This window comes from Podarcis raffonei, chromosome 8 (genome assembly GCF_027172205.1).
Source record: "Podarcis raffonei isolate rPodRaf1 chromosome 8, rPodRaf1.pri, whole genome shotgun sequence".
Taxonomy (NCBI): domain Eukaryota; kingdom Metazoa; phylum Chordata; class Lepidosauria; order Squamata; family Lacertidae; genus Podarcis; species Podarcis raffonei.
In genome coordinates, this window is record NC_070609.1 from 14,946,839 (window position 1) to 14,961,821 (window position 14,983).

A 14,983-nucleotide genomic window follows, 5' to 3' on the forward strand; every position below is an offset into this window, starting at 1 on the left:
GGGTTCTGAAAAAGGTTTGTAAACCAGAACACTTACTTTCAGGTTTGCAGTGTTTGGGTTCCAAGTTGTTTGAGTAACAAGGCGTTTGAGAACCAAGGTACCACTGTAACACATTTTTAATGATATAAACAACCAGTGTAGATCCGTCGTTGGGTGGCTTTAAAAGAGGATTGGACAAATTCATGGAGGAGGAGGCTATCAAGAGTTACTTGCCACAACGACTATGCTCTGTCGCTAATAAGAGAGGAAGCTATTCAACAGGTGAAGCTGCAATTCCATGCCTGGGACAGGAGCACCTGTGAAATTTCAGCCTATCACATGGCTGTTGACAAAGTACAGTAACTCTGACCCCCTGCTCAGCAAGAAGCTGTGTTCCCAACAATTCCACAACTCAGTTTTGGGAACTCCAGGATGTAAATTCGAAGAAATTAACATCCTAGTTGCCTAGACAGGTACTGTTGTAATGATAAACCTATCTTTAAATTATTCACTTTAAGAAAAACAGCTGGAGAGGCTTTTTTATTATTGTTACGGGTTAGGGTTAGGGTTAGGGTTACCTGGCTGGCAGTTAAATCTGAACTGGTTTGTCTTGCATGTGTCAATGTGTTCCTCTGGGGTTGTGGGTGTGTGGGAGATAGAATGGGCCAAGGCTATAATCCTGTGAACTTTTCCCTGACAGCATATCCAATTAGACTCATTCAAACTGACTTCTAGGCTAATCTCATGTCCTACTTAACAGAGGCAGGTCCTCTGTTTTGAAGGACTCTCAGAGGACAATTCTCTGCTTGAAGATTTCCTCTTAAACTGTCCAGTTTAGATGTTATTTAAAGAGAAGGATAGAAAGGAGCAAAAATTATAGATAAGTGTATAGTATTGTGGAAAGTATGGGTCCAGTGATAATCCAGTGGCAATCTGGAAATGCCTGACACTGTTGGATAAATTGAAGAAGCTGAACTTGTATAGATCTGATTACAATTGGGATGGGAAGTCATTGACATCCCTAGGCACACCATGCTCAACACATCATACTGGGTTGTTTTCAAATTTAGACTCCTACTTAGAGTAGGCCCATTGAAGTTAATAGACATGTCTGACTTGGGTCCCTTAATTTCAACAGGTCTACTCTGAGTAGAACTTAGTGGACTACAACCCTTTGCCTGTATGGGCCAATCCCAGCTATGGTGACCTTTTTGAAGGATTTCCAAGCTGGAGGTGGGTTGTGGGGCAGTGAAGATGCCACTATAGCCAGGGGTGGGAGAGTGATTCTCCTACTGGCTTTTGCATCTCATGGGGCCAGGTGGGATCTTGGGAAGGTGTGGGATTGCAGGCCCTTTAAATGGGCTGGCTCTGCCATTGGCCTCTTGCAAGTGCTTCATGGATGATGGAAATGGCACATCAACTATCAGGGACTGGCTGGGTGACAAGGAGTGGTGGGAAGCTTCAGCTAAGGAACTCCCTAGGGAAGCCACAGAGGAAGAAGGGTCAGGCCAAGGGGAGGGGTGGTGGGGCACAGAAGACAGATCAGAGGAGGGTGGAAGTCGGGAGGTGAAAGAAACAGGGGGCTTGAGTGAAGAAGAAGAAGAGCCCCAGGCAGGGCCACACTTTATGCTCAGGAACTGAAGGAGAGGACAAGGAGGGGCCAGATGGTGCCACAGCTTAACAGCAGCTGCCTGGTCTCTCTGCATTGAGCTCCCTTTCCCCTTTGACTCCAGAGTTTTACATGTAGCTGAAAAGAAAGGTAGACAAGCTTGAGGCCCCCTCCCTCCACCTGCTGGAGTTTGTGCCTGCTTGGAAGACATCTGGAAGAGGAGGGTTAGAAGGAGGAGGAGGCGCCAAGAGCCAGTCTTGGGAACATCTTCACGGAGGCAGCTGTGCCTGAGTGATCTCTGCTGTATGCTAATTTCCTGAACAAAACTGCTGGCTTTCCTTTGAGTCACTGAGTCTTCCTTCTGACCTGTGGATGAACACACTTTCCTGCCAGCCCCTGACATCAACTCAACATTGACCCTTCACCAGTTACCATTTTCCCCATCAGTCAGAGATTAAGGGTTGAGACCAGCAGGGGAACCTGTTGGACAGCTTCTGCAGCACCCAAAAAAGCACTCTTGCTTCCTCTAGCTCCTTCCTCCAACTGTTTTGCATCCAAGGCTATTTCCAGTAACTTGGTGTCTTCCTTCCTTCCTTCCTGATGGAAAGGTAATTGTTGTAATTAGGAGTCATTCTATCTGTTATACAAAACAGGAGGAAGTAGACCCAGGCTGAGGAACATTTTCCAGCCTGCCAGACACATTCCTTTGTGAGCAAACTTCTGGGGGCTGCATTCCAGTGGCGGGTAGGATCAGATGCAGTGGTGGTTGGTGGCTATTCAGACTGATAGGACAGAAGACAGGGAGGCCATTGGTAGATGGAGCCAATGAGAGGCACAGCCAAGTAATTCTAATTTTTCTCTCCTTCTCCTCCTTCTCCCTGCAGAGTTCTACAAGTAGCAACACTGAGCAAGTCTAAGAGAAATGTGCTGCAGAGATGCTGCTCCCTGGGCTGGTTGTAGGTGGGAAGGCAGGCAGGTGGGGGCTCGCTGAGGGCAGATTGAGGTTGGTAAGGGATTGGTGCATTCCTCCTAATGGACTAGTCTCCATTGGTCAGATGTAAAAGTGGGCAGAACGATAGATGTGAGAGCATCAATGTACAACCTCCCAATACAGGGTTGACTTCAGGTGTTTTCTAAAAGTTGTGTAATTCTTTATCTCCGTGGCATTTGAAGGGAGGGTGTTCCACAGGGAGGGCACCACTACCTAGAAGGCCCTCTTCCTGGTTCCCTCTTAGCAAACATGTTCTTTCTTACTACTGTGAGGTACAACTCATCTCTTGCCAGAAGTCTGTCCTCAACAATGTTAAGACCATGGTCCAAGAGGCCAAAGCTTTCCTGATAGCAGCACTTGCCCAGCCAATGATTTAATTTCAGTATTTCCCCCTCTCTTCCTGGACCGCAATCTTCAACAGGAAGGAGTGATAAAAACCCACCCGTGCCCCAAGGCCCTTCAGCTTCCTGCTCTGTCTCATTTGCTATACATTGAAAGCTCTATCTGGCGGTATCATTTGTATCTACATGAATCATTAGGAAGGGGTGGTGGTCAGTGGACTTTATAAAACTTGAGAACTTCTCTGTCTCAGTCCCTCTGTCACCTACCACAATCACACATCTCTTGTGCAGAAAAGGCAGGTGACTGAGTTGGATGGGGCTGAACAATGCAGCATAAGCTTTATAGGAACAGTATTTTCATTCTGACATCACAGATCCTTTGATGTAGTAGGAATGGGGAATCTGTGGCCCTTTGGATATTGCTGGGCTACAAATCTCATCATCCTCTGACCAATGGCTGCCTTGGCTGGGTTGGAGACCAGCAACAACTTGGCAACCACAGGTTCCCTGTCATTGCTTTAATGACTTTAAATCCACCATTGGATGGAAGAATGTTTTTAACTTTAATTACTTTTAGGGTATTTTTTTAAATAAAAGTGCTTTTAGGTTTTTGTCATTTTTAAAAAGAATCTTTTAACTGTTTTAGAATACTGTTGCTTTGTTTTTATTTTAAAATGGTGCATTTGTTGCCCTGGGCTCCTTGGGGAGGAAGGGCAGGATATAAGTTCAATAAATAAATATATTTAAGCTCAAAAAATAATATAACTCAACAGATGTGTCTTGAAATGGTTGCGTCTAAATGAATGTTTTGTTGTTTTTCTTTAAAAAAATACACTTTAATTAGTTTATTAAGGCACTTCATTAAACCAATTAAATATTTATATTGTAAGTGGTGTACAAAAAGCAGTGAAGTAATAACTGTCAATTATAAAGGGGGAAAGATAAAATCAGCAGACTTTGAAAACAGGTATACATAACCAAATGCCATTTGCTGGGAATTACAAGTAAAGAGAGTTTCAGTGCTCAGGTTCTGCTTGCAGGATTCCCAGAAGCAGCTGTTTGGTCTTGATTAGATGGACTTTGGGCCTGATCCAGCGAGGCTCGTCCTATGCTCTTAACTAAATTATATGTCTGGACCGGCTTGCTGAAGTAAAAAAAATAAAGCTTATAGCAAGTGTCTAAAACAGTGCAATATTTTTTTTAAAGACATGTGCTCTGCTTCTTTTTCAAGTGGACACCCAAAGCAAAAGAGAAGAAATTAAGATACATGTGGAACAATCTGTTTGCTAGTGGAATCCATTAAAAAACCCAAACCTGATAAAATGAAATTTTATTATTGAGATATTTGTAGAATAAATGTGGAAGAAATTCTTCCATTCTCCCCCTTCTTCTTCTTCTTCTTCTTCTTCTTCTTCTTCTTCTTCTTCTTCTTCTTCTTCTTCTTCTCCTCCTCCTCCTCCTCCTCCTCCTCCTCCTCCTCCTCCTCATTTTTTCTTTTCTTTCCTTTTTCTTTCTTGTTTATATATGTGTGTGTCTGTGCTTATCTGAAATATATATGTATATATGTATTTGTACTTTGTAATAATTATGCTAAATAAAATTTAATAAAATAAAAAAACTAAAACTAAAAAAAACACCTGCCAGTGAGCCATAAAATGTGGGCCAAATTAGATGAGATATTGGTCTCTGAAGCTAGTTGCTTTTTTCAATTCCATGCAGCTGTTAATTAAAAGAACAGGAGCCTCTCCATCATCCTTTGCAATACTATTCAAGACTGTGCTGCATGCATTTTGGGGCAGGTGTGGCCTGACATGCAAGAAAAAGATAAGCTACAGAACCATTAGAAAACAAAAAAACAGGAGCCTTTTTCCTCCCTGTGCCTCTGGCCGCCACATTTATCTGTGACCCAGACTCACCCAGGTAGTACAGGAAGCTGCGCAACTTGAAGTATGTCCTCAAGGAGCCTGTGAGAAAAGGACAGGTTTGGATTGAGTCACTTCTGTGCCCAGAAGCTGACGTGGTGAGGAAAAAGAAAGGCGCTGTTGTTTGAGATGTTAAGTAAGAAAGCCCAGCCAGAACTAACCTCCTCCATCCCCATGATGAGTGTGTTCCAGTGGAAAGCAAAGCCAAGCAATTGTCAGTCTGGAGGCGGAAGGAAGGAATTGGAAATGTCTGGAAAATAATACAGCTGAAACCATGTAATGCAATTATTTGAAATTTTGCGCTGCAAACAGGACTAATGAGTATGGCTGCTTGTCCTTGAGCTCCACAGTTTATTCTAGTTTTAATTTCTCTTGAATAGTTTTAAAGTCAGTTGTCTCGGCAGTTAATGTTACTTGCATACAGGCAAGGAGCATATCTGTTTTATCTGCTTTACTTCAACGTGGGCTTAAAAACCATATATTTTAATTGGAGGATGGGAGCCGGGAAAGCAGCTGTTTTGGCTCGACATTTTTAACTAATAAGAAACTGGTAAGAAATTCTTAGAAAGCCATCTTTGCCAACAGACACTCTGCAGTTTTAACATGGCTGTTACATGAGCACAGGCCTGTATCACTTCAGTCAAAACATCCAGAACTCCATTGCCAAATTTCGTCCAGAAATCTATGCTGGACTATTGTCACTCAACAAGGAAGACAGAAGTAACGGCAAAATGATTGTGGCAAGATGAAATTAATATGTCCTATATGGACAGCCCTGGTCCTTTACATTGTGAGTATTCCAGTAATGGGGCTGGAGAGGCCTTATCCCAAGTACTGTATTGGCCCGAATATAAAACGCACTTCCCCCCAAAAAAAATTTCAACTGTGAAAAGTTAAACTGTGGCTTAAATTCATGACCTTACAAAAATTGGCTTTTACGATATCGCTCCCGTCCTGTCCCGTCCGGAACTCCCCCAGCCTTCCCCAAAGCTGGGTAGGAAAGAATGCGGGGAGGGGGAAGACCGCCGGCATCGCGGCACAGCTCCCCCTCAGACCTCGGGTTAAGAACTTTGCTTCAAGATGAGAACAGAAATTGTGCTCCAGCAGCGCGGCAGCGGCGGGAGGCCCCATTAGCTAAAGTGGTGCTTCAGGTTAAGAACAGTTTCAGGTTAATAATGGATTTCCAGAATGAATTAAGTTCTTAACCCGAGGTACCACTGTACTCTCCTCAGGCCCCACTCCTCATCACTAGCGGAGGAAGAGGGGGCAGGGGGAGCACACTGCCCACAGCACCACAATCCATCATCGCGGCTGCCCCCCCCCCGTGCTGGGCGCTGCGCCCCTGGTACATGCACCACACACCTGCAGGCGGCGTGACACGCCCCTGTGGGTGCTGTGCCACACCCCCGGGATGCACGCCCCACCCCAGGATGTGCACCAGCCACGCCCCCGCCTGCTCTACGCCCTCTGTGCTGTAGCATGAAGCTCCGCCACTGCTCCTCACCAGCCCTCAATATGTCATTGAATTCTGCAAATGCCTCTTGTTTGTCCGGATATAGGACAGAGGAGGATGTGTGAGTGTGTGCAGAAACTAGCACACTGTGCAAAGATAATGTTTACATTTGTTGACCCACCAATAGGGCTGAGTCATGATATATCACCAGCTAACACTGCGATATACTGATATATCTGAAATAATGATGGAAATATGGGGAGGCAAGCAGGGCAATGTCCTAACAACTGCTGTTCTTTAGAGGTCTAAAACTGATACATTTTTACTTACCTGTAACATATTGTTACAACTGTTATTTTATGTTGTTGTTGTTGTTCAGTCATTTAGTCGTGTCCAACTCTTCATGATCCCAGGCACTCCTGTCTTCCACTGCCTCCCGCAGTTTGGTCAAACTCACCTTATTTTATAGTACAGAGCAATAGGGGCGGCAGGAATCATGAGAGAAGTGATGGTCAGCTTCGCAGTTTTCCCCACATCATGATTTTTTACATAGCACACACACACATGTTGATTCATGATATATTGCCACGTTGAATATTATGAAAGCGTTACCACGATGTGGACAGCAAACTGATTTTGGCAATGTAAACACATCACCCAGATCTACCCACCAATGTCTGCCTCTGGCCTGCCCACCAATGGCACATGACCCTCCGAACGTGGTCAGGATAAGGAAGGTTCCCTTCCACTCTTTGAAGGGCTATTAGAGGACAGTGATATACCAAGGATGTTGGTGTTGTTTAGTTGATTAATCGTGTCCAACTCTTCGTGACCCAATGGACCAGAGCACGCCAGGCACTCCTGTCTTCCACTGCCATCTCGTCCTCTGTCGTCCCCTTCTCCTTGTGCCCTCAATCTTACCCAACATCAGAGTGTTTTTCCCCAGAGAATCTTCTTTTCTCATGAGGTGGCCAAAGTATTTGGGCCCCAGCTTAAGGATCTGTCCTTCCAGTGTTGATTTCCTTCAGAATGGATAGGTTTGATCTTTTTGCAGTCCTTGGGACTCTCAAGACCTACCAAGGATGGGGAACTGCAAACATGGACTGTCTCGGGCAAGTAGGAACAGTTGGGGCATATGCTTCCCTGTTGGGTTTCCACCTTTCAAATCACTCAAGATTTGTGATCTTCCAGATGTTGGTGGACTCCAACTCCCATCAGCCTGGGCCAGCATGGCCAACAGGAAGGGAGGATGGGATTTGTAGTCCATTAACAGCTGGATGGCCACAGCCCTCCACCCCTGCTTTAACGAAGAGCACTCCCAGAGGGTAACATTCAGATCAGGCATAGAAACCCGCCTGGTAAACTTGAGAAATAAACTTGCCTGCAAGTGAAACCTGTCTCTTTCGAACATGCCGTTGCGTAACTTGTGCAACCTGACATCTCAGGCAGCTGGCCCTGTTTCAATCAAATTAAAAGTGCTTACTTTGATTAATGGCTTCTGGTTTGGAGCTGAAAATTCTGAAGACATGGCTAGTGAAGGAAGACTGAACTAGCACTGTGACCTAGCTGAGCAGGACAGAGTTGGGGGACCCCTCCTGCTGCCCAGAACTGTATTCCTTAGAAGGCAACCTGGGGAGGTATTTATACCAGTGGTGGGCGGAGCCAGAGGCAAAGAAGTGGGAGGAGCAAGGAGTGTGAACTACATTCCAGCTGTGCAAAAGTCATTCAATCTCCACATCCCTGTATACACACATCTCCACCCTTCCTCCAGAAAAACAAGAGGCATTTCATAGTTCAAGTGTACATGTCATTCCATCACTTGAGGAGGGTGCGAGTCAAGAACAGTGAGGGCTGCAACCTGAGGATAAGGAGTACAGCCTTTGGAAAGTCCTGGGGGCCACACAGAGACATTTGGTGGGCCGCATTCAGCCACTGGGCCTGAGGTGCCTCATGTCTGTAGTGGAGCAATACTTGTCTTGCCTAAAATCACTGCTGAACAGAGTCTGCTTCTATCCCCCCTTGGTGAGTAAACATTTTGTCCCTCTTGTGGCATTTTATTTGCAGGGCATTTGCAATTATTTCATTGCATCTGTTCCGCTTAACAACATTATATTATTCTTGTCTCTCAGTCTTACTCCTGTTTGAAGAATATGATGTAGTTTTTATTGCATTGTGTTGAGTGAAGAGTGGATTTTTCAAGGAAGGAAGGAAGGAAGGAAGGAAGGAAGGAAGGAAGGAAGGAAGGAAGGAAGGAAGGAAGGAAGGAACATCTTCCATGTGTTACCTTTGCCCTCTAGTTGTAGGAACATAGAATCACAGAACTGTAGTATAGATTACCATTGTTGGAAAGGATTACCATTCTTGATATTGTCACAAAAGTTGTCCCCCCCTATCTGTCGAGCAGTGGCAAGAGCCCATGGGGTTCCAGGCACTGACTCAGAGTCTGTGGTCCTTTGGAGAATTGAGACATGACGGAGACTGTTGTAACTTTAATAAATATGCTTAATTCACCTATTTACACCTTAAATCTGCATGGAGGGAGCCCAGATCTTACAGAAGAGTCCTTTCAAGAGGAAGTCCAAGGCATCTCTCTTCCCCAGCCTTTAGCCAGCCTGTCCAAGATGGATGCCAGTCCTTCTTCCTTCTTCTTATTCCCAGCAGCATTTGCTCAAAACTCTCTTTTCCTGTCACCTCACACCCGGTTCCCCTGACAACCTTCCAAACCCCCAGCCTCTGTTCACACCTCAGGGCAGGGGGGAAGGACAGTTCTCTTGGCCCTCTAGAGCCCCCTTTTCTTCCTTAATGGCCCTAGCTTGGCTAGGTCATTTTGCATAGGCTAGGTCTGTAATTCCTCTGCAGCTTCAATTCTCCCTTCATATCCCAAATAATCAACATCTTAGCATTTATTAATGTCTAGGGGTCCACCAAAATCTATAACAATATTACAATATTGAAGATGTAGTTTATGGGTTGTCTCCAATGCCAGTCCTATGGAGAGTAGTCCTATTGAAGTTAATGGGCAAGGCTATTAACTTCAGCTATACCAGAAGGAGCGTCTCCACTCCCGCTGTTCAGCCTGGACACTGGTCCAGCGCCGAGGGCCTTCTGGCGGTTCCCTCACTGTGAGAAGTGAGGTTACAGGGAACCAGACAGAGGGCATTCTTGGTAGTGGCGCCTGCCCTGTGGAACGCCCTCGCATCATATGTCAAGAAAATAAGGTTCTATCTGACTTTTAGAAGACATCTGATGGTAGCCCTGTTTAGGGAAGTTTTTAATGTCTGAAGTTTTATTCTGTTTGTAATGTTATGTTGAAAGCTGGGGCTGGGGAAACCCAGTCAGATGGGTGGGATAGAAATAATAAATTATTATTACTATTACTATTACTATTATTATTATTATTATTATTATTTATTTCCGTGGATCTGCTCTGAGTAGAAGTTAGTTGGGTATAGCCCTTAGTATTTTGCCACCACAGCCCAAATCTGTGGGGTCTTGGGAAGCAAACAAATTGCTTGGTTTTGGGAGGGAGAATCAGACCCCAAGGTGGTAGTTATCCAAATAAAATTTTATTTTATAGATATGAGCTATACATCCAATTGGTCACTGTCTTGGAGCCCTAACTCCCTCCCTCCCTCCCTTCCTTTCTGCTCCACAACACATCCTTGCCAAACCCAAATGCAGGTTCCAGCAGTTCAGGTGCTCCCAAACCCCCTTCATCACCCCCATATCCCGAGCATGGTGGCTCCCAGGACTGCCAGGAAAGGGCAAAGTTGAAGACTGAGCCCTTGGAAACCTGACCCATAATGATCATAAGACAGGTATGGGTTGGTGGTGCTCCTCACACCATAATTGGTTGGGTTAATTATCTGACTATTGCAATTGCTGCCAGAGCAACACGACCCCCACTCGCTGGTGATATTTATATTACTGGTGAAATCAGTTCTCATATCAATGCAGGCTGGGCGCTGGCAGGTTCTGAAGATCATTGATGTTCGGAGGCCTCCTGTTGATGTTTGGAGGGAAGGGAAGAAAAGAAAGGCACAAAACGTTAGGCATGAGGGGTGTTGCCCCTCTTTTCCCAGCATGCAGTGGGACGCCACAGGGAATTGTGAAGAACATGGAGCCTGAGGCGTAACCCACACCCATGAGTTCTTAGGGGGCAGGGCCCCCTTCACCTCTGAAAAAATGGCCTGTTTTGCCTTAGAGTGGCAATTCTGAGGGGGGAATCTGTGGGAGGAAGTTAAATTCTACAAGGGAGTAAACTCTTAACTGACATAACGTTTGGTTTTAAGAACTATTTTAATTATTTATTTTATCTCTGTAATGTATTTTATAATCTTTTATGTATTTTATCTTCTGTAATGGCTTTGGCCACACACTCATAAATCATATTTGCATAGGTTGGGAGGTTGAACAATTAATTGCAAAGAATGCTTCCCAACAAGTCCTGTTAAGCAGGGGGCAAAATGTTTTGTAGACCAGGAGCTGTGGAATAAATTTCCTAGGGTGAACTCACCTACTGAAATGACCTTACTGCCATTGTAACATCGGTTGTAGCCCCTGCCGCATCTCATAGTCTGCTGGAATATTCCGTAGTAGGAATGATCAAAGCCTGAGTAACACTGGTTGGAGCTGCTTATTTCAGCTGCTGCAATAAGAAATCAAAATGAAGAGCAAGGGGCCCGTTGAGCATCACTCACCCCATTAAGCTGCTAATGTGGGGCTGGGTTGAAAAGGGTGGCTCCATAGGAGGCTCCCCCATTATTCTGTCTCTTCAATAATGATTGGGGGGGGGAATCTTTCGGTTTGCTTTGCATATCAAAGTGAACCTACTTAATTTTCCCTTTACAAAGCAGTCAGTACCTTAATTGTACTCAGGGTAAACCCATTTAAATGAATACATATGAGCATAGGTCAATACGTGAAGAAAAAAAGCTATCCTTTGAAACCCAAACTTTCTCGAATTTTGCATTGCAATTCTCTAAGATAGAATGTGTGCGAATGTTTGCACATACTAGGAGCTGCTGCCCTAGCCTTTCTCCACTTGCCAAACCTGCCAGACTCTTTGTCAAACCCCCACACCTGAGCACGTCCCCTCCCTTTACCCCAGCTCACCCCTCCCCTACAGCGCACCCCATGTTCCCACTCCGCCAAACCTTTCCCGTGCTCTCGCAGCTAAATTACACCCTAAAGCACACCGTCCTGTACATTTCTTGAGAAGCGGGGTTACCTTTTCTTTGGCATAGGAGCCCAAGAGTTGGGGAACAGGGCTGCTTGCCTTAGAAATCTCCAAAATTGAATTCTTCAAGCCTCCCTATTGACAACCAACCACCCAACAAGTGAAACTGTGAGTTTTCACTTAACGGTCAGGTGGCCTTTTAAAAAAATACCTGTGTCCTCGATAGGGGTCTTGGGAACCTTCCACTTTATCGAATGCCCGTTGCAAAGGTCACCAAGACAGTAGCTCTCATCGTACTGGACGGCAAAGTGTTGGTCACCAGAGAAACTTGATATGGGTCCATCCCAAAGGTCCTTGCTGGCGCAGCCTTTGTAGCCCATTATCAAAAGGTCTTTATCTAAAACGAGGGTGGATACATATATACAAACAATAGATTGATGCAGTGGCAGGGTGTTCCAAAGATCTTACCTTGACCATTTTTACTCTGGGGGTGAGGTGATTTGGGTTATGTGAGTGCCCCTTGAAACTGCTGACACAGTTCTTCCTGCTTTCTGCTTCTGCCTGTTTTTTGGGGGGGAGAGGGCACACTTCCTGGCTGTTGTTATACCTCAGAAGCCTAATAACAGGGTTGGAAATCAGCCCACAGAAAATCAGCTAAGAATTTTCTTTATTAAAAAAGAAAGAAATGGAGTACAGGGATTTGTACAACAATCTGCAAATAGAAAATAAAATGAATCAAAACATGTTTTGAGCACCTCAATTCTGAAAGCATGCAAAGCATCATTTCAGGCCCCAGTTAATCCCGCTGGGAATTTGAGGGGTTGTAAGTAATTTCATGAGGGACGCGGGTGGCACTGTGGCTTAAACCACAGAGCCTAGGACTTGCCAGTCAGAAGGTGGGCAGTTCGAATCCTTAAAGACCTTCTTTGGAGGTCTTTAAGCAGAGGCTTGACAACCATATGTCAGGAGTGCTCTGATGGTGTTTCCTGCTTGGCAGGGAGTTGGACTCGATGGCCCTTGTGGTCTCTTCCAACTCTATGATTCTATGATTCTATGAATCCCTGTGATGGGGTGAGCTCCCATTGCTCGGTCCCTGCTCCTGCCAACCTAGCAGTTCGAAAGCACGCTAAAAGTGCAAGTAGATAAATAGGTACTGCTCTGGCGGGAAGGTAAAAGGCGTTTCTGTGCGCTGCTCTGGTTTGCCAGAAGTGGCTTAGTCATGCTGGCCACATGACCCGAAAGCTGTACTCCGGCTCCCTCGGCCAATAAAGCAAGATGAGCGCCGCAACCCCAGAGTCACTCACGACTGGACCTAATGGTCAGGGGTCCCTTTACCTTTACCTTTAAGGTAAAATCCTTTCAAAAATCTATTCCTCTTAATAATCTAGCAGCCACACAGGATCCATCTGACAGAGCAGCACTTACCTATAGTTAATGTAAGTTGTGCAATTATGCAAACATTCTCAGCACTGGAGCAGTTTCTAATGTACTGCTCTGATGTATAGAACTTGAATGTGGGATGATCTATGTAGCTGTAGTGATAACACTCCAAGGCAGAAATTCCTGAAAAGAAGTGTGGGGAGAAAGGGTATGAGATGCTGGAGAAGCTATTAGCAATGTCTTTCTGCCTGGAAGTCATCAGGGACTAGAAATAGGTTTCCCCCTTTAAAGTGAAAGCAGAAGTTCTTAGGGGGCAGAAATTTGTGCCAAGTGCCTGTTCTGAACCGCAGGCCCAAAGGAGGGGCCTGAGTGAGTGGTTTCATGTGTAGATATCAAAGGAGGATGCAAAACTATCCCAGAATGGTCAGTCCTAGAGCTTTATTAAATCAGAGGTGGATGGGACTAGGAGGGGCATCTAGCCCAATGCCAGATGTTGGGTTCCAACTCACACCAACACAAGTCAGATGTAAACTGACAAAACAGAACAATGCAACCAAATAATAGGCATTAACACACACCCCCAAAAAGGTATTGTAGTTAACCAGAACTTAACCTAATACGTTATTTATAAAAATGGGGGTGGGGTGAAGTTTTCTACATGGGTACTCATATTTTCTTTTCCTTCTTCATTGTGTCTTATCTTACTCTGTGCACTTGTAATTATGTACTTTATATCTTTTAATGAAGAATATAGAAAATAATAATGGAAAAAACCTACAGCACAGTGTAGGTTTGAAAGTAAAGTTTGAACAAATAAAAAATAAAAAATGGGTGGAGGCAGACAGCTCCATGGGGACTGCTTTTACTGCCCTTGCTTAGAGGCAGGATACAGATTCTTGGCTGACAGCTGTCACGCAGAAGAAAGAGCTGAAACATCCCCTCCCCACTACTCCCTCTTCAGCGGGAGGGGAGCAGAAGGCTCAGGTCTTCTTCATTTTCTGCTTCTCCATGGGAAAATTTTCCCACAATTTCAAAAAACACTACACTAGGTTCCCCCTTTCTGAACTTTTTCCATACACCTTAGGATTCCTTCTTGTTTCTCCGTGCAAATCTAGTTGGCTCCCACCCAACCACCCAGGTCTGCAACTAGAGGACATCCCAATAGCATTAACTGGTACCTGAAATAAGAAAGGTCATTGCCAGAAGTCCTTGCAGCACAACTGTTGCAGCTCTCCATCTCAATGCGACACCCTCCATGGTCTGAAGCCGAGAGGCCCTCCAAGCCAAAGAACCAGTTTCCTGATGAGTCGTGGAGGAAAAGGAAAAGCAGTCTATGATCTAAGAGAGTTGGGCCGTTTTGTTATATATATATCAGTCACAAATGTGCTAGGTAGAGCTTCACAGGAGGAAATTCCCGAGGAGATAGGAGCAGTTCTGGTGATGGCAGGATTACGCAAAGAAGAAAGCAGCTGTGCAATAGGGGCAGACCCATATTTTCATATTTATATGGAGCCCCATGTGAGCCCCTGAGTGATGGCCAACTAGCTGAGATGGTGCAAAGGGAGGCTGGCGTCTCTTGCTCTCCTCGCCCACTTCTCCCATCCTATCTTCCTCTCTTTTTCTTCATCTAATGTTCTCTCCATGACAGAAAGAAATTAAAAATCACAAAAACAGTCGGGCGGATGTCTAGGGGTTCCCACTCCCACTCCCCTTTCCCACCCCTCTTCCCCCTTTCTACCTATTTTTCTCAAGCAGAAAGACAAATTCAAAGCTTCAGAAATCCTCCCCTCTCTTTCCTCAATCTCTTTCTCCAAAACAAAAGAAAAGCAGTAGACTTTTAAGACATGGGACGATGCAGAAGGAAGATATCAGTATGAAATGGCATTGCCAACAGGAACTGTACCTTGTAATAATTGGACTTGACAATCTTTGGACTTGACTATCCTTGGACTTTATGACAATAAAAACATATAATAGTAATATGATATCTTATTGCCACCAGGAACAGTGCTTTGCAATTTTTTAATGACGATTAGATTACAGTTTCATTATATATAATGTTATGTTACTTTACAGCCAGTTACGTGTGTGTTGTGGTATTCTGAACTTGATTTATGCAATGAGGCAAT

General features: G+C 44.8%; 1 protein-coding gene across 1 annotated transcript; it reads right to left on the reverse strand.

The window, feature by feature from the left end:
- Positions 1-9,936: 9,936 nt before the first annotated feature.
- On the reverse strand, positions 9,937-14,754 carry LOC128418388 (ly6/PLAUR domain-containing protein 3-like). The gene is made up of 6 exons (XM_053398014.1): positions 14,593-14,754; positions 14,033-14,153; positions 12,900-13,037; positions 11,686-11,871; positions 10,812-10,943; positions 9,937-10,298 (listed from the first exon to the last, which is right to left on the reverse strand). The coding sequence occupies exons 2-6, from the start codon at positions 14,109-14,111 to the stop codon at positions 10,012-10,014; spliced, it is 822 nt and encodes a 273-aa protein (XP_053253989.1). The 5' UTR covers positions 14,112-14,153; positions 14,593-14,754; the 3' UTR covers positions 9,937-10,011.
- Positions 14,755-14,983: the final 229 nt, after the last annotated feature.

What these genes read in the sequence shown, in the direction of transcription:
- LOC128418388 (XM_053398014.1), bottom strand. Translation starts at nt 14,111, where the DNA reads ATGGAGGGTGTCGCATTGAGATGGAGAGCTGCAACAGTTGTGCTGCAA. An exon ending in AATGACCTTTCTTATTTCAG is followed by an intron (nt 13,038 to 14,032) that starts GTACCAGTTAAT and finishes ACTTCTTTTCAG; the next exon opens with GAATTTCTGCCTTGGAGTGT. An exon ending in GACCCCTATCGAGGACACAG is followed by an intron (nt 10,944 to 11,685) that starts GTATTTTTTTAA and finishes TTCTTATTGCAG; the next exon opens with CAGCTGAAATAAGCAGCTCC.